General features: G+C 51.3%; 1 protein-coding gene across 1 annotated transcript; it reads right to left on the minus strand.

The window, feature by feature from the left end:
• Window positions 1–1,939: 1,939 nt before the first annotated feature.
• On the minus strand, window positions 1,940–19,120 carry Robo3 (roundabout guidance receptor 3). Its single transcript, XM_038322953.1, has 28 exons — window positions 18,961–19,120; window positions 15,303–15,629; window positions 14,852–15,009; window positions 14,194–14,314; window positions 13,958–14,096; window positions 13,553–13,680; window positions 13,241–13,365; window positions 10,950–11,121; window positions 10,478–10,683; window positions 10,169–10,250; window positions 9,746–9,911; window positions 9,050–9,216; window positions 8,240–8,361; window positions 7,851–8,076; window positions 7,522–7,643; window positions 7,106–7,277; window positions 6,578–6,763; window positions 5,854–5,877; window positions 5,732–5,774; window positions 5,400–5,539; window positions 4,859–5,053; window positions 4,570–4,708; window positions 4,204–4,416; window positions 3,568–3,719; window positions 3,324–3,434; window positions 2,980–3,135; window positions 2,333–2,544; window positions 1,940–2,044 (listed from the first exon to the last, which is right to left on the minus strand). Exons 1-28 carry the CDS (start codon window positions 19,118–19,120, stop codon window positions 2,033–2,035), a joined length of 4,176 nt encoding a protein of 1,391 aa, XP_038178881.1. The 3' UTR covers window positions 1,940–2,032.
• Window positions 19,121–19,365: the final 245 nt, after the last annotated feature.

Raw genomic sequence — 19,365 nt, forward strand, 5'->3', positions numbered from 1 at the left:
GGAGCATCATCATGGCCAGAGAATATACCTCTGGTGTGTGTGGAGGGTGTGTGACTCAGCAGCAGGCTCAGTGTTGCTAGTTCCCTAACCCCAGCAACTCTTCCCAGAGACCACTCAGAAAGTCAAACGGGTATGACCAAGGAGACCGATTCCTGAGCTGTGCTCAGTGAACCATCCTGACTGGATTGCACGGTCTTGAAAGAGCAATTAGTAGTACTCCCTATATAAGTCCATCCATTTTTGCTGTTTGGGATTTTTTTTCTCCTTACTTTCTGGCAAAATTCCTCTTGAAACCACCCCAACTCTGTTTGCCAGACTGACAGGAAAAGGGGATTTGTACACACAAACATTCAGGTAAAAGAGGAGGGTCAGGTTGTGATCCTGGAGGTCCAAGCTATTTAGACAAACAAGAATGAATCAGGCAAGAAGCAAGGAAGAGTTCAAGCAGCTAGCACGTGGGTGAGCTGTGGGGCGAGAGTGACAGTGGCTGCGGCATAAGTCTACGACAGACAAACTCTAGATCCAGTGTCGTCAAGAGGTACCGTTTACAGGTTCTGTGAAGGAGCCTGGGGCCACGCAGAAGCGCCTTTCTTTTTGCCTGGGATTTCACTCATACACTCCTATTTTTGTTGTTGTTGTTGTTGTTGGAGACAAGGTTTCATGCAGTCCAGGCTGACCTCAGACTTGCTATATAGCTGAGACTAGCCTTGAACTCCTAATCTTCCTGCTTTCGCTTCTCCAGAAGGGATTACAGGCAAATCCAACCACACTGGCTCTCTTTGTTTTTTTTTTTTTTTAAAAACAAAAACAAAAACCTTGTATTTATTGTGAGGCAAGTGTTCTCTTATAGAAGAGCAGACAGGCCCTGGAGGAGGGCACCGAAGAACTTGGCCTAGTTCTCTGAAGGTGTGACAGTGTTCTATGTATTGGTTATTTGAATATTCCTATAGTCATATCAGGGTATGATGATTTAGAAAAAAAATGTCCCTCCAACAGGCCTATATTGTGAAGGACTGTACCCTAGTTGGTGTCACTACTGAGAGATGACTCGATCACAAAGGCACTGACTTCATCTACTGCAGTGGTTCTCAACGTTTGGGGGGTGTCGAGCAGCCCTTTTACCCTAGATCATCCTGCATATCAGATATCTAAATTATGATTCATACCAGTAGCAAAACTACAGTTAAGAAAGAGCAATGAAAATAATTTTATAGTTGGGGGTCACCACAACATAAAGAACTGCATTAAAGGGTTGCAGTTCTTAGGAAGTTGTTAGGAAGGTTGAGGACCACTAATCTGGGGGCAGCCAAGAGGTATGGCATGACTGGAGGAAGTCACCATGATCACGTCTTTGAAAAAGACATGTCTTGCCTTGAGTGCTTCTGGGCTTCTTTCTGCTTCCTGGTTGTCATGAGGTAAGCAGCTCTGCTTCACCATGATGCTCTGCCTTACCACAGCCACACAAACAAAATTCAGCCAACCATGGGCTCAGCCCTGAAAAGCTGAGCCCAGAGAAATTTCTCCTCCATTAAGATGTTTGTATGCCAGTGAACAGTGGACTAACACACTGGTGGATGGTGGCTCCGGTTCCTCTGGAAAGCAGGAAGTCACTATCATCTGTCCTCGTCTTGGGATTTTGACAGAAGCTCAAGACGATGCAGGAGCAAGCACTGATTTGATCTACAGACCTCGTAGCCCGCTCTGCTCACAATGCTGACAAAAGAGACAAGGAGGGCCCAGGGCTCAGGGCTCAGATCAGACACCTTTTTTTTTTCTTTTTGGTTTTATACAAACATATCTCAGTCAGAAAAAAAAAAGATGGAAAAAGACGGAAAGGAAGGAGCTAATTCTCCAGCTCCCGAGACAACTAAAGCCATTGAGGACAGTGGCTCCAGTGGGTCTCAAGCATCATTGCTGGGAGGAGAGGCAGCCAGCCCCATCCTTGCTCCTCTTGGCTCACATCTGTTGACAAGGGATGGTGTGCTCACCCTCTCCCTGTGGAACTTTCAATAAGCTCGTGCCTCATGAAGGGTCATCTTGGTTCCTATGGAGAAAGGGGTACGGAGAAGGAACAGTGCTATTCTGTGACAGGCCACACATAAGAAGGGATCAGTCTTTCCACTAATCCATTCTATGGCATATCCAGGCTCCACTCTTGCATGTCATTCTGCCCTTACCCCTGGTCATTTCTTCTCAGGGATCCCTTCCTTACAACTGCCTCTGGGCCCTCTCTCTTCCATCTCCTCAGCAAGTCCTTCACTACTTGCCTGTTTCCCTTTGGCCTATTCTCCCACCCTCTACTCCTGTTTCTTTAGGATTCCCTGGTTCCCACCTCTCGACGTTTCTGTCCTGGCCTCTGGCTCTGGCTCCGGCTTCGACTGCGTCCAGGGCCCCGAGAGCCCCGAGACCCTCGAGAACTGCTGGAACCCCTGGAAGAATTGCTGCCAGCAGTAGAACAGGTGCTGGTACCCTGGCCATGGCTCAGGAAGCTCGGTCTGCCGTATGGGAGCCAGGTCTCTTCTGCAGTACAACCCAGAAGTGCGGCTAGACCCGTGAAGGGAAGCAGACTGTCAACGTCTTGTTCACCGGCCACCCTGTGCATTCTCCCAACTCTGTGTAATGACTCAGGGGCAGGCACTAGGCTCTGACAGGTGGAGAGCTAAGGAGAAGCAGAGTCCCTAACACATGACCTTGACATGACAGGCGTTCGGAAACACGTGAGGAACTAGATCACAGAGAACTTAAGGAAGCAGGGACACCACCCAGACCCCACTCTTTCCTCATCCTTGGTTTCAGTCCTGGAGGGAGTCATCTTGGGGACTCTGAGGACTTTGCTTAGAGCGTGTAAGATACAAGAGCCAACGTTAACGTTGACCCGCTGCATTAACCCAGCTGAAGGTAGCAGGTGAGCTGGAGACCCTCGGGACTGTGTGAGCTTCCAGTCCCCTCCCACTACCCCCCCCACCCCGCTTGCCTTACCATCTGGGTGGGGCCCGACGTGGTAAGGCACAGCCTGTACCACTCTCCTGTCACGGCTGCGCTCTCGTTCTAGGGAAGACGTGCTGCCTGCTGCTCTCGGTCCCAAGGGCCAGCTTGTTTCTTCCTCTGGTGGTGGCAAGGGTGGTGGAGGCAAGTCTGGGGAGAAACCTGTTTTCAGCAGAATCTCCCGCTTCTACTAACACCGACACACCTCCTACCCCATCCCTGACACTGGGAGGCAAGTAAATGAGCCAAGGTCTGGTGCCACCTACTCCATCCTCTTGGTTTCCTGCCCATTCCCTCTACTGGCTGTGACCATCTCCCACATCCAGGGCTCCCCTCACCCCCAGGACTGTGCTCCCTTCTGTAAGGAAGAGCCTTGGGTTTCTTCCGGATTCGGGCACGATGTCCATGGAGTGGGGGTGTCATCTCTCCAGTCACTTGGCGGGTTCTCCCTGTCGTGTTAGGAGACAAAAGAGGAGCCGGCATGGGCAGGCATTGAGAAAGGGGGTTGAAGGGAAAGGGAAAACAAGCTTTGGTGTATGGAGGGGGCACAGTGATCTGGGAGCAAACTGTCAACAGACTCACCTGGGACACTGCTGGGTGTAGTAGGCACAGGGCTGCAGCTGAGGTGATAGGAGACTGTGGGGCCAGCAGCCAGGCCAGCAGGCCTCCCTTCGAGGCTACTCAGAGTGGGCTGGGATACACTGAGAGGAGAACTCGGCCCAGGGGGCGCCCTCCTGCAATGACATAAGATCTCAGCATTTGTTCATTCCATAAAACCCCAGGGCTTGCTGTGTGCCAGGCACTGCGCTGCGTGCTCAGCCTGATACTCAACAGTCAAGTTGTGATCTGTCTGCCACAAGGCCCTATACTAGGGAAGTCTAAGAACATCCATATGTGCATGCAATGCCTTGGATGTTTGCAGACCCACTCCAAGGAGAGACAGCCTGAAAGACGAGGAAGAGTTCTGTCAGACTTTGTCTCCCTCTCCACATCAGGCTCTCGCTTGAACACAGCTATGAGGCCTCTGTACCCTCTTTACCTAGCCTGCCAGCCACCCACCCACCCTCCCATCCATCCACTGAACACACACACACACACACACACACACATGTATATATATATAATTTAGAATGTGTATATATATATATATATATATATATATATACATACATACATACTGAGGATCTATAATATGCAGGGAATTCTACACCGCCTTACCTGGGCATCTGGTGGAGTTGGGGAATATCAGTAGGGGGCTGGGGAGGATCAGGAGGTGAAGGGGTAAGAGTGGCTGTGGACTGCTGCCCATAAGAAGAGGTGGGGGAGGGAGCTTCCCCTTGGGATGGCGCCACCGGGCACGCGCCACTGGAGTTGGACTCAGTCATGTGGTTTTTCTCAGGCACTGGTGGGCACCACTCTTCTGTGTCTGAACTGGGGTGGAAAAGACAGATGAAAAGGGAAGGGCTGAGTAGCTTCACACTCCCCTCACCCACCCCCAGTATCTTTGCCCACTGCCTCCTCTAGGAAGTTCCAGGCTGGGCTTAGCTATAGGCGAGGGACATCTGCTGTTGGCAGTATCATTACCTGCCCTTCAGCTCCTCCTCAGGCCCATCTGGACAGCTCAGTTCACAGGAAGGGGGAGGTGGTGGCAAGGCTTCTGGCCAGCTCAAAGAGGGCATCTGTACAGGTTTGCCCGGAAGCTTCACCTTGCCTCCCCTGGCTCCTGAGGAGAGGAGATAAGGGCACACCAGGAGCATGCAGGAAAGAGCCAGAGATGAGGCAATATGTCAGAGGAAGGGACAGGTCAGATGCCACAGGATGGAGGATATTGTGGAGAGGACTAAAGAGGGGAGGCTGAGAATTGAGGTCATACCGCTGTCCTCCTCGCTCCACTCGGGAGGAGCATACTGGCTCCAGGTGCTTGGGTCCCCAGAAGAATGTTGAGGGAACCCTCCATGGAAGGTCTGCAGCTCTTCCCCTACAGGGTCAATGGTGCTGTAGACAGGACCCTCGCCAGGGGCACTGGCACCCCGGGCGGTCTGAGCCAAATATAGTGAGATTCCTGCTTCTGAGGAGGAGAAAGAGGAAGGCCCAGGGAAGGAGGCAGACACACAAACATAGGGACAAGGGATAATGGAAGGCAGGAGATTCCACGGGATCAGCTTCCTCCCCCAACCCAAATCAGACATGTCCAATCAAGGCAAAGATTAACGTTTAATAGCTATTCTTTGACTTTATGTCCTGTGGGCCCAAGCTCCATTACCCAGTCCTCCAAGGACTAAGCAACCTGAGGAAGACCAGGGTTCCTCAGATCCCTACAGTTTGCCCCAGGAGGCTGACAGAGTAAGAAGTGGGGGAGGGCTGGGTCTTGGGGGATGGGATAAGTGTGCCCTTAAGGGATTAGAGCTTCTCACCATTGTAGTATCTATCATCTGGGTCAGGATTGCTGGGGCAGCAGCCTCCCCGGGGCTCCTGAGCTGAGGGACTTCGTGATGGACGGGGCCAGGAGTCTGCCAGCCATGGGTAGGCAGCAGGGCCAAGGCCCATGGGAGGCCTGAAGGGGAGCAGGTGAAGATTGGGAATGGGGAGCCAAAAGAGGCCAGCAAAGGGAAGAAGGTGGCAGGAGTCAAGAGTCGCAGGACAGAAATGAAGGTTGGGGTAGGAACTGGAAGAAGCTGAGCACCAGGAGTGGAGGGGGCACTCTCTCTGGAGAAACAGTTATCACTAGAAAGGTCACAAGAATTACCTGGAACTGGCTCCAGAAAGGCCCTCTGAGTGTGGGAAGGACACTGGGGAAGACGAAGGGGGAAACTGGTAAGAGAAAAGCTGGTACTGGGGTTCTGAACCCCAGAGAGTAGAGCTGCTTACCTGCAGGCGTATAGGCAAAGGAGGCTTCCGAAAAGGAACCCGTAAGAAAAAAAAGAAGGAAATGAGGTGAGTGGTTAGGAGCCCCAGATGTTGGTCCACTCCTTGCTCCTGCACCCAAATCTATTCATGTCGCACATTGAGGCAATTTAATACTAATTTCTTGGAACAGAACTCAGTTATCTCTCTCTTTTTCCTTTTGAAACAAAACTTTATGTAGCCCAGACTGTTCTGGAACACTACTTGAACTCCTGATCCTCCTGCCTCTGCCAGCCCCCCTTCCTGGGTGCCACATCTGACTTCATGCTCATATTTCTTCCCCAAAGTTTTCCCAAGTGATTCCTACATGTAGCCAAAACTGAAAATCTCTGACCTTGTAGATTGTTGTCATCGCTCCAGAGATTGCTTTTATTAAGGAGTAGATCTTGGAGCTGGCTAGTCTAGCCATTAAGGGGTCCCAACCCTGGTCAGGCCCCGCCCACCTCCGACTCAAACTTTCTTATTTACTGATGTTGAGCAGCAAAGCCTGCGCCCCAGTGTTAAATCTAACAAATTGGGATCCTTTCCCCTCTGGCCCCTCCCTTTCACTTCCAAACCTGCACCCCACGCCTTTTTGCGCTCCCTACCCCAGGGCGTTGTGCTCCCTGTGGCTCTTCCTCTTGAGGCCCCGCCCTCCCGTGAAGCCCCTCCCACGCAGGCTGGTGGTGCCCGGAGGCGTGGCTCTCACCGGTGTAGTGACTGAGCTCTTTGCGCTGCTTCTGGCGCCGGTAGAGAGCGGTGCAGAACCCGAGCAGCAGCGCCCCACAGGCCGCGCTGCTGCCAGCCAGGAAGGCGGGCTCCCGCAGCACCCTAGCCAGCCGTTCCGCCAACCCCTCGCTGATCTCGGGCCCGGGTTCTGCTGCCGGAGGGGATGCTGTGGGGGTCAGAAAGATGAAAGGAGACGAGCCCGAAACCCAGAGGCTAAGAAAGCGCCATTCCGGACCTGTAAGCCCAATTACCCCAGTATTTCCCCCCAAATTATTTTTTATCACTTTTAGTTTTTTATTGTTTAATTATATTTATTTATTTGGAAACAGGATCTCACTATGTATCCTTGACTGGCCTGGAGCTCGCTATGAAGACCAGGCTGGCCTCGAATTCACTGAGATCCACCGGTCTCTGCCTCCCGACTGTTGAATTTACAGGAACGCTCTAGCCCCACCCCCATCCCGTAAGTTCTCTACCCCTGCTCTCCCGTGCCCACAACGGGACTCACGCAGCTGCACCAGCACTGGGGCACTGGTCACGCCCACGCCAGCGCTTGTAGCTGCTGCCACCAGGGTTCGATAGAGCAGGCCTGGTAGCAGTCCCTGGAGCATCACGGAGCGTGCCCAGCCTGCTGCAGATCGATTGAGGTGGAAGCGACTTTCATTACCCAGGCACCAGATCTAGGGAGACCCAGATATGAGTGTTATCAGAAGTTGGATTTAAGCTCCAAGGAGAAACGTGTGGTTCCAGTTAGAGGAAACTCAACCCTGGCTGGAGACAATTCTGGGAACCCTTTTCCTTTCTCCCAAACCCAAAGTCAACCCTAGGCTCCCTCCATCATAATTTTAGGCCCCAAGTCTCACTTCCTGCACCCACATCCTCAGTCCCCGTCCCTCTCACCCAATCTCCAGTCAAACCTTGTACCTGGTATTCAATGATGACCCCGTTTTGCTGGGAGGGAAGTGGAGGCTCCCAGGATACAGTGATACTGCTGTTGCCATTACCCCCCAAGGCCACAGCCACTCCCCGAGGGGGGCCACTGGGGGCTAGCCCAGGGTGGAGCATGGTAAGAAGAAGGACACAGACAATCATTGCAAGCTGCCCCCAGCTTCACTCTCCCTGCTCTTACATGAGGGAACAGAGAGGCACCCTCCCTTCCCACCCAGATACCTGATGTTCTAATCTTCCCCCTCCCCCTCTTCTCCACATCACTATAGACATCCTTCTATACATCACTCTGAAGCCTTCCTTACCCTCCTCAGGAATGCTGCTGCTCACGATGGGGCTTTCAGCCCCCAGCCCCTCCTGGCCTTGAACTTGCACTTTGATCTGGATTTGCATCCCTGGGGGGAGACCTCTTAGCACCATACTTTGCTTGTGTGGGGTCTGTAGGTCCAGCACTGTCCAGCTTCCCTGGTCAAGGCCTGCAATTCTCCAAGACACACGGAAACCTTGCACCAGCTGAACTGGGCCTTCCACCTATAGGAGACAGGACGAAGTGTGTCCCAGGGTCAGGGGAAGCCCTACTCCACTCCTGCCTTCCCCAACCACTAAGCTCCTGCTCTCCCACACCCCTTCTCAGATGCCCTCATGTCCCCCATCAAACTCCCCGTCTTTAACCATATGGCTATGCCATACTCACAGTCCAGGACACCTGCAGAGTTCCTGGCCCAAGGACTCTGGGCTCCTTCGTTCGCACGGTTACTTCAGCTAGTCCTCGCTGGCCTCTCCATGGGTCCTCCACTGGCCTAGATAGACTTCTGTCTGCTGACCAAAGAGCCCAGTCAGCAGGGGACACCAGACGCAAGTACTATGGCTGTGTTTATAGTCTGTCTCTGCCTGGCTCACGGATTGTATCACTCATTGCAATGCAGCATAGCACAACAAGGTCAGGGGAATCTTACAGAGATAATCTTGGGGGGAGCTAATGGGAATGGTTTTTTCTGTGCATTCTTTTTTTCAGCTCTTTCTTATTTTTTGAGCCAGGGTTTCTCTGTGTAACAGTCCAAGATGTCCTGGGACTCACTCTGTAGACCAGGCTGGCCTTGAATTCATAGAGATGCACCTGCCTCTGCCTCCCAAGTGTTGGGATGAAAGGCATGCCTGTGCCACCACCCCCAGCTCAACTCCCTGTCTCTAATATGCACTTGATTCTCCCAAGTCCTTTTCAGTCTTAACAATCTTTAGTATTACATATGGCTAAGAGGCTCAATGTTGAGAGAGCTACTGAGATGAATGACTAGCACACTCCTTCATCTTTCCTTCTTGTCTTTCTTGGGCCCTCTATGATAGAGCAACATGACTTCCTGTTGTAGTCTGGGCCATCAGTATAGACCTGGTATATCAAAGGGGAATCCTGTGAAAGGTCACCATTCTGTGGTTTGGCTTGGGAGGGAGGTACTCTTTGATGTTACGCATGTCATGCCCACATCCATAAGGCCTTTGGCCTTACCCTGGGTTTGGACAGGCTCAGAGACAGGGCTGGGTTCACTGAGGCCCCAGGCTCCCACAGCTCGCACTAGAAACAGGTAGATGGTGTTGGGTTGCAGACCACTGACGGTATGTGTTTCCAGCTGCACCCCATCTGCCACTGTCCGCCATGTGTTGCCAGCTGCTTGGCTACAACAGGAATGAAATGACAGCACAGTCTAAGCCAGGAACCCCCAACTTGTCTACTTGATCTCACCCATTCTCCATGGAACCTTACTACCTTGGGAGAGGGAACTAGAGAATCATCCTCCTGAGATAGCAAAGGCCCTAAGGACATAGGATTCCCCTCTTTTTAAGTCTTGGGATTTGCATTCAAAATTTTCTCCATGGGCCTGAAGAGAAGGCTCAGTTGGTAAAGTGCCCACAGAGTAAGCATGAGGACCTGAGTTCGGATCCCATGCATCCACCTAATACCCAGGTGTGATAGCATGGATCTGTAATGTTAGCATTTGTTGGGGGAGGAGGATAGAGATAGGCAGATCTCCAGAGATGACTGGTCACCCTATCTAACCAAGTAGTGGTCCCCAAGTTCAGAGAAAGACTTGGTCTCACAGACTTCAGGAGAGGTCACTTGACACTATGCTGGAGCTTCTATGTGCATGTATTGCATGTACACTTGCAAACATACATACACAGACACATAAAACTGTCTTCATACCTGAAGGCCTCTATCACATAAGAGGTAGCTGTGGCCCCAGACTGTGGATTGGGCTTCCAGGTCAAAGTGATGCTGTTTTGGGTTACCTCTGTGACTACTGGCTGAGAGGGAGGCCCTGGAGGGTTACTGGGTTCTGTTGTAGGACGTGGTGATGCTCCCCAATCTTCTGCAGTGATAAATTATCATTAGCTAGACAGAGGAGGGAAGGGAATGTAACCTGCCTCCTTCCTAGAGAAGCGGTGGCGCTCTGACGGTGGTAATGGTTATGAGCTATCATAGTATATTGACCCAGACTCGCATCTGTCCATCCTCATCCCCACCAACGTGGTTATGGCATTTGGAAGATACTGACTTGGGAGATATTTTTTAAAGCAAATTTGGAGAAAGCGGCTGGCAAGTCTGGAGAATGATGGATGAACTTACCTCGCTTCCTAAGCCAGCTATTCCATGTGGCCTCCCCTATGGAACTCTTGGCCACGCAGCTGTAGAAACCCATGTCCATCTCCTGTAGGAGAGGTGTAGGAGAGTGCTGGCCCACTGGGAGTGGAACAAGGTAGGGTGAAGGGGTGGAGAGGCAGGCTACAGAAGGATGAGGAAGATGCTGGATACTTTAGGAAGTCTGAGAGAGCAGAGAGGTCGAAATGGATTAGGTGACTAGTTGGTTCTTACTAGAGTTGGAATGTGGACCAGATAGCTGTTCTTGGTTACGAGGGTCCTAGGGGTGACACTCACCTGTACACTGGCGATGTATAGAGTGCCGTTATCCATTAAGTTGAACTGGGAGTCTTCCCTCTGCAGCCACCTCTCGTCTTTCTTCCATTGGACACTGGGCTGAGGGTTTCCGGTCACTCTGCATGGCAGCCACACAGAAGAGCCAAGTACCAGTGTCAGATTGGCTGGCCCCTGGAGGATGATGGGAGGCAGCCCATCCATGGAAGCTGAGAGAGGAAGAACTTGGGTCACGAAACCAGCCCTTTGTCTTTCTTCCTTATCTGTTTCATATCTGTTACCCAAGAGGACTTTAATAATCATTTCTAGTCTCTGCCTAGGACCCTTCTGCTGCTAGTCTCCAAACATCAAGGACATTCCTCAGGAACATGTCAGTTTCCTTTTAGACACATTGATCATCACCCAAGAGAAACACATCTCTTTAAATAATGTCTTTGCAGACCATGGGTCCACCCCTTTCTCCATGGATACATACCTCCTCTTATCTCTAACATGGCCTTGGCCAGGATGCTACCAGCCACACTGACAGCCTGACACACATAGTAGCCAGCATCCCCGATCTGTACTTCAGTGATGTTGAGCTGGCCCCTTGGAGAGACTGAGAGGCGTCCCACGGGCTGCAGTGATTGGCTAGGGAAAAGCAGAACCTGGGACAGAGCAAGGAAGTAAGATAAGGAAAGGGTTTCTGGGAGAGCCCTGCTTCTGCTGAGAAAAGCCCTAAGGTTTTAGTGTGCACTCTGCCTCTAGCCATTGGCCTGATCCTGGCCAACTCACAAGAATGATGGACATTTCTTAGAAGATCTTAGGGTGCATGTCCCAGCTCTGTGACTTACTGGTTAAGAAACTCTAAGGAACTAAGCCCTGAGATAAGGCAGGAGAATCACAAGTTAGAGACCAGCCTTAACTCAGAAAACACACCACTTGGGAGCTGGGGAGATGACTCAGTGAGTAAGAGCACTGGCTGCTCTTCTAGAGGACCAGGATTCAGTTTTCAGCACCTGCATGGTAGCTCACAACTTTCTGTAATTCCGGTTCTGGGGGGATATGTTACATAGGGAACACGGTACCCTCACACAGACATACATGCAGGCAAAACACCAATGTACATAAAAATAAATCTTGAAAAAAAGAAAAATTTTAAAAATGAACCAACCAATCAACAACAGCTAAAATAAAACCTCTGTGTTCTTATGTCTTTAGGAACTCCGTTTCCCCGAATCTGACTCTCAAAGCTTAGGGTTCAAACTTAATAGGAATCATATGAGAGTTTTATAAAACACTGTGGTAAATGTTAACTATTTCCTGACTTCACATTTTACTTTAGATGAACACATGGAAAGGACAAACAGACTAGGCAGAGGCTCTGACTAACCTCCTCCTGAAGAGTCCAAGAATAAGAATATAGAAATGTAGGTTCCAGAAATAGGAATGTAGAAATAAAGAAATATAAAGTTGTGAGCCTAGGAGAATGAGAGCAGGCTGTCAGCAGCTTTCTTGGTAGCTTAAGGATTAACTATTAACAGAGCTTTACAGCCCATAGCTCTGTCTGCAAGGCTGAAACAGCCCTCTGCAAACTGAGAGTCTCTCTGCAAACCGAGAGTCAGCTTTTAGATACCCCCCCCCACCCTAGCCACTCATAGCCAGCAACTGGCAGTATCAGAGGAGTGTAGAGCTTTGATAAACACCCTCAGAAAGTGCCAGGGAGAAACAATGGGCTAAATACAAACACTAGTCTAACGGAAAAACCCTGTTAAGGAAAGTTGTAAAAAAAAAAAAAAAAAAGCATATCTGAGTTTTACCTTGAGACTGTAAAATTCTTTTGTTCACGCCTAATGCTTGCTTCTTGCTATAAAAGGGGGAGTTCGGAAACGGCCCATTGCCACAGCTACAGAAACCCATCTCTGGCCGTGGTCTCAGCTAGCTCATAAGCTTTCTGTGCTCTATAAAGATTTTTTTTTCTTTTTCCTAGAATAAAGTTGCTTCCGGTTTATGAGACTTTGGTGGTCTGTTCCCCATCTTTGCGCGACCCCGTGGCCCCAACACTCCTACTCCCTCCTCCTACCATCACCATTCTCATCCCCATGAGGACCTAATTAAAATGCAGCCGTCACAAGAACTGGAGATGTTGGAAAACGGTGGCCATGGATTTGGTACAAAAATTCTGTCACTTTCCTTTAGCGTGGGGATAATCAGTTTTACTATTCGGACCCTGTGTCATAGTTCCTCTCTTCCCTTAGAGAAAATCACTTAGGCTATAACTTCTGTTCTTTCTGGATTTGTGATCTGGATTTGTTCACTAGGTAGACAGGAGATGGCTGTGAGCTCCCCCTGCTGGAAGGAGCTATAAGTAGAGCAATAGACAGAGCACTTAATCTAGCCTAAGCAACTTTAATTCCTTCAATGTTTGGATTCCAGAGCAGTTTTCATGTCCAAAAGCCAAGGCCCAGAGGGTCCCAGGGAGGAGAAACCTGGCTGGATTTCTACACTCTCAAGACAGCATTGATCAACACATAAAGATTCGCTGAGAAATTGCCACTCCAGACAGTTCTGCACTCTCTAACACCTCATTGTGTTATCATTGGACTTCCCAAGCATCCAAATGCTCTGGGCCTTTTAAAATCTCCATTGTTTTATTTCCTCTTCCAACTAACCCGCAAGAGTTTCTGGGAGTGGAAGCTGAGAGAGAAGTTTACAGAAAGCCAGGGGATAAAAAGATCCAAAGAGAGAGAGAGAGAAATGGTTAGAACTTTAGAGAGGGTTACCTACTTGGCTCCCTTCCTTCTGCCAGAAAATGGCAGGTGGGGGGTTTCCTTTGGTCTCACATCGGAAAGACACATTTTCTCCGGGGGCTACTATCTGGTCCTGGGGCTGAATCACAAACTGGGGTGGGACTGGGAAGGAGAGAAAGAAAAAGTAGCAGGGACTCAGTGGTACCAAGTCCAAAACTGGCTTGGTAGAGCAGGCGTCCATCGTCTCCCTCCCTCCAGAAATCTCAAGTGATTCTCCTGCCCTTTATCTCCATTCTCCTCCAACACCCCCCATATTACGCCTGCAAGCTGTCCCAGGAGGACCCCTCACCGTGAACACTGAGAGAGCCAGATGCCTCCACACGGCCCACACTGTTCTCTGCCACACAGGTGTAAGTCCCCTCGTCTTCAGCACTCACTCGGCCAATCCAAAGGCTGTGGTCACTCCGGATCTCATACCTGTTCCACTCCCCACCCCAAGTGGGTTGGCCACAGCTACAAACCCCTTCTCTCTCCCTCAGGACAAACACTGGGGTCAAGGAAGGCAAGACAGGACTCAAGGGGTACACAAAAAATACCCACTATGTGGAATAAATTCGGGCAGGGACTGCTAGCTCTGTGGGATAAATTCGGGCAGGGACCACTAGCTCTGGGAAATAGATTTCTCTGTGCCAGGCCCAGGTAGGATCTGGGGCTCCTTGGGTGCCCCTGCTGTCAGAAGAAAGGGGCTTCTCACCTGCCAGTGGGCAGTTCACCATCATCCTTGCGCCAGCGGAGGCTGGGCTGGGGATCTCCCTGCACCTCACACAGGAAATTCACAGGGGCATCGACCAGGACAACCTGGTTTACTGGCTTACGCAGAAATGAGGGGCGCTCTACAGAGTAGGAGCCATTGAACTGTCAGGGGTTCTGCACAGCTACTTGCTACCTGGGCTACCCACTCCCCCAAAGTCTGAAGTGCCCAGTGCCTACCCAGTACCACAAGTTCAGCTGCCCCACTTTCTCGTTCTCCAGCCATGTTGGAGGCCACACACATGTACATCCCAGCATCACTCTTGAACGTGTGTGACATCATCAGCTTGCCTCCACGTATCTGGAGAATACAAGGGTAGCGTCGGTCCTTTACAGCCATGGAGATGTGTGTGTGTGTGTGTGTGTCTACATGTGTGTATATGATTTATTTGATTCCCATAATAAGCCACTGAAGAAAACTAATGGGGCTAACTCATGTGTCAGATACGGATTCTCTGGGATACGGATTCCTTGTGACCTTCTCTCTCCTCTTGTTTTAGTGGGGTGGGGGAGGGTTGAGACAGGTTTTCTCTGTGTAGTCCTGGCTGTTTTGGAACTCCCTTCACAGACCAACCGGTCTCGAACTCAGATCTGCCTGCCTCTGCCTCCCCAGAGCTGGGATTAGAGACGTGTGCTACCTTGTCTAGCTTTCTCCACTTTTCTTACCTTAGTTCCACCCTGTCTTCCACTGGACAATACCAAGACATTCTTCCCAGGTCTCAAGACCCTTATACTCAAGACTTCCTCCTTAAGACATGTCCCAGACTCATGCATAGGCACACACACACACACACACACACGTACACACACACATGTACACACACACACACACACTCACGGTGATCCTTCCTTCCTCTTCCTTGAGTTTTGTATTGCCCTTCTTCCAAGTCACTAAAGGCTCTGGGTGGCCCTTAGGTGGAACACATTCCATTACTGCAGGCTCCCCCATTGCCACCACCACGTTCCCAGGCGATTGCCGGAAATCATCACGGAGGACTGCAAAAAGAGAAGGAGCCATACAGAGAAAGGTCAGAAGAATAAACAAGGTGGTGTGATGTAACTGAATGCTAACAGGAAGGACTGTCTGGGAGCAGAATGGGTCACAGTCGACTTGGAAATGCCAAGTCAATCCCACTTCCTCCTCCATGGTCAGAGCTTGGCCTTAGAGACCAAAGGTCTCTGTTTTTAGAAGATGTTGATTGGGCAGAAAGGCTCTCAAGGCCGACTCTTTGTAGGCCTTCAGACCTGCCCCCAGACACTAGAAGCATTAGCTGACGGGACTCTCTCACCAGCTACTTCCAAAGAGGCATTTCTGCTAGCGGCTGCTCCCAGGTAGTTGCGAGCCACACAGGTGTAGACACCCTCGTCAGGCCGAGAGCGGCGCCCGTGCACGATGCGGGGAAAGAAGAGGGCGCCGCTGGGCAGCAGCAGGCGGTGAGCACGGGGATCCTCCCGGGCCGTGGCCACGCGCGCCCCGTTCTTGTACCACTCGATGTTGGGTCGAGGCCGGCCTTCAGCGCGACAGGGCAGCGTGGCCGGCTCGCCCCTGGAAACCAGCAGATCTGGCGGCTGCTCCACGATGCGTGGCATGGCATCCTCCGGCCCAACTCTTGACCCTGGAGAAGGAGGTGGCTCAAGTGCCCAGGCAAGGCAATTGGAGGAAAGACGGGGGCTCTGGAGGGTAATAGAACCCTCTGGCTCGCTCATCTCTTAAGGTCCTCTGCTAGAGTGCCATCCGCATCCGCCTGTCTGCTCCCCTCCCCCACAACCCGCGTCCCTGAGTCTTAGCTTGGGACTGAAATGCCCTCAGATAGGCAGATCTATAGAGGGATGCGGGCACAAACTCCTCGGAAGGCTTTCTGGGTTTCCTTTAGACGCCGGCCTCCTTTCCTGATAAGTCTAAGTGGGATGACTGAGCCACGGCTTGGTGAGGAGCCTGTGAAGTTTGGTTTTCATTCACATTTATGGTTCACGTAAAAGCCTTGCTCAGCGAGCAACCATGCACGTTGTACCATAGCAGACATTGTTTTAACCTCAGGGTAATTCCGGGTCCCATAGGTGAAATGGATAAGGCAGATTGTCCTGGGTCCTTCATCTAAAAAAAGGTTTATTAAGGGCTGGAGATAAGACTACAAAGGGTTCTTAATTTGAACGCCATGAGGCCCTAAATCATCTCGTTTTTATTTACGGGGATACCGGGACGTGGCAGAAATTTAACGTGGTGAAAGTGGAAATATGAGTGGGACTGCTTTTCCTGAAAGGCACAGTTTTAAAAAAAAACAAAAAACAGGAAAAAAAATGCCTGTCCCTCCTCGCTCTCTTGGATCAGTTTGTCTGTCGATACTATTCCTGCCTCCCTCTTGACCTACAGACCTCCGTCCCGAACCTGGTTCATCATCTACCTCAAGTTTAGGATCTAGGTGTCATCTCCACCCCAATGTCCCCACTCCCATGCCCCCATTTGTGTCCCCATCCTCACTCCCGCCTATACAGGATTGTTAAACACCGGCATTGAGCTCTCAGTCCTTTTGGAAATGATTTCTAGCCCGGTTCTGCCAGTAGGGGGCGCTGCAGTCTTGCACACGCTGGTGTCCTTAAATAACCAGGGTCTACTGGGCGCATCTGTTCTGTGCCTCTCTCTCGCCCCCACCCCGCCTACCCTGTTCCAGGATCCTTAGGGACCTCTTGGTTCCTAGCCCAGTGGGGGATTAGCTTTCGTTTCCTGCCCTTCCTTTTAAGAGTTCTGGCGTAGAGCAAGCTGGGCCATGGCGGTTGCAGGCTCTGTACCAATAGAGCTGATTTGACTGCTTGGGGTAAAATCAGTTTCTCTCCCACATTTGGAAGAGAATAATATTCTCAGACCTCTCCCTTGCAGATGGAATCTCTGCTGCTCACGCGTCTCTCTTCTCTGTCCCATCCCAGTCCTGATTTGGAAACACTCCATTTGGTCTGGAGCCCAGGTTTTGACTTTGAAATCCTGTGAGCTAAAATGTCAGATTCTGACACTTTCAGAGGTAAAAATTTGGACAAATGATTTAACTTCCGCCCAGTGGTGTCCCATGTTTGGGGTGTGGAGACATTTGGATCAGGAGTTTAAAGGCTGACTGGGTTACATGGCTAGTCTGGGGCTCAAAAAATAAAAACACTTAAGGGTCTCTGAATTTCACCTCTCTCTCTCTCTCTCTCTCTCTCTCTCTCTCTCTCTCTCTCTCTCTCTCTCTCTCTCTCTCCTCCTTCCTTCCCTTTTAAAAATGCTTTTGCAAGACAGGATTTCTCAGTAACTATGAAGCCAGTCCGGGAATTCGCTCTGTAGACCAGGCTGGCCTCAGACTCACAGAGATCCGCCTGCCTCTGTCTCCCTAGTGCTGGGATTAAAGGCGTGCGCCACCACCACCCGGCGAATTTCACCTCTTTACCTGTAATGTGGGAGTCTGAAACCCACGGAAGATGCAAAGCACACCAGTAAGTATGACAAGTTTACTGTACATCAGTAAGTATGGCAAGTTTACCATTTTTTAATATCTGCTCCTCCTCAGTACTTTAATATGGCTACAGTCTCTACCTGAATGCGACCCTAGGCTGTAGCATTTACCCCGCCTCACTCCGGCTTCACACATCTCTCGTGTGCAATGAAAGTACGTATAGTTCCGCTGCTGCCAAGGGTTTGCTCTACGCTGCTTTTGTGATCACTGAGATATTCTCACTCACCATGACTGTGTTTTCCTAGCGCTATCAACAACACCCTACCTACATTTCTCGCTGGCTTTTCAAGCTTGAGTGAGATGCTGATGCAGAGCTCTAAGCGACTGGAACTTGACTCTGGGACGGCAGTGAAAATAACTGCATGACTGCTTGGGATTCAAAGGGAATCCCAGCCTAATCCCTACCCTCTTCAAATTCCTTCCCTACATACCACACCCTTCTGGTCCATCCTATCCCCCTAATTCCTGCAGACACAGCTGCGGACTCCCTTTCCCTGGAATTTCTTCCTTGTCATTCCTGATCTCCAGAGATGCCTCGACAGCAGCGTAATGAATAGCTAATGACCATGCAAATAGGACTCTGGGGCTCCTCCTCCGCACCTGAGTATGGTGGGGGGGGAAGAGGGAGGAGGAGATGGAGGGAGGGAGAGAGAGAGAGAGAGAGAGAGAGAGAGAGAGAGAGAGAGAGAGAGAGAGAGAGAGAGAGAGAGAGAGAGGATAGAGAGGAAGAGAGAGAGAGAGGAGAGAGAAGAGAGAGAAGAGAATGAGAGAGAGAGAGAGAGAGGAGAGAGATTGGACTCCTTTGGCAGAGGCTTCCCAGAGGGAGAGTTCCTGGTGTAGCCAGCAGGGGGCGCAATCGGGCCTCTCTCCTGGCTGCCTGCGGCGCTCAGGGAGGAAGCTCTGTCTCAAGTTATTTATTAATCACCGTAATTAGCAGTAACGACCTCGCCGCCGCTCTGCCAGGATGGGTCAGCTGTGAGTCTCACAGGGGATGCAAACTTAGCTCTAAGTTTCCTTGAAAAGATCGCATACTCCGTCCCCTCTGCAGCAAAAACCTACAAAATTAGGGCTTTCTCACCCTGAGTGAGTTTTTTGAAAACTTCAAGTCCTTGAAGTGACATCTGCTACTTGGGTGGATTACCTAGTGGCCGGTTCAGCTCTGACCCGCTAGCGACTGTGTCCCTGTTTCTGCCCTATTTCTTAGTTTGGAATTTGCCCATGACCAACCACGGTTCTCTCACCTGGGGTGGGTGTGGTGGGTAGGAGAGATGGGCGGAAAGGGACTCGGAAGCCCTCCACCACAGGCAGATACCCCCACTCAGATGCACCTTCGGGACACTTCCCAGGAGGCCCTGATAGGCGCCCCGGGGTCCTGGACTTAAGGGAAGGAACGCTTCAGTCTTCCCCACCACGCAGCCCTCTCTCCCCAATCCCCAAATCCCAAATCCCCACCGGGCAGTCTCACCATTGAGAGAGGGCTCTCCAGGCGGCAGCAGGCTAGGGTTGAGCGCTGCCAGCGAGGAGTTGAAGCCGAAGAGCAGCTCGCTGGAGTTGGATATGTCTGCCGCCAGCGAGTCGGCGAACAAGTTCATCTGCAGAAGTGTTTTAAGCAGGTAGCGCAGCATGGCGCGACCCGCGTGGGTCCCCGGCGGGGGGCTCGGAGCCCAGCCCCTGGGTCTGGGACCCACGGGCCGGGAGCCGTAAGCCCCTCCACAGCCTCTGCGCGCTGCGGCAGCCACGGTGCCGCTATCCTGCAAGCGTGCCTGGGTACCGGCCGTGCCTCCGCGCGCGCTGTACTCCTTCGCTGGTTCTTCTCTCCACCCCCTAGTGTCCGAGTCCCCTGGGAGCTGGGCGGGCGGAAAGCAGGTGC

This window comes from Arvicola amphibius, chromosome 3 (genome assembly GCF_903992535.2).
Source record: "Arvicola amphibius chromosome 3, mArvAmp1.2, whole genome shotgun sequence".
NCBI classification, from domain to species: domain Eukaryota; kingdom Metazoa; phylum Chordata; class Mammalia; order Rodentia; family Cricetidae; genus Arvicola; species Arvicola amphibius.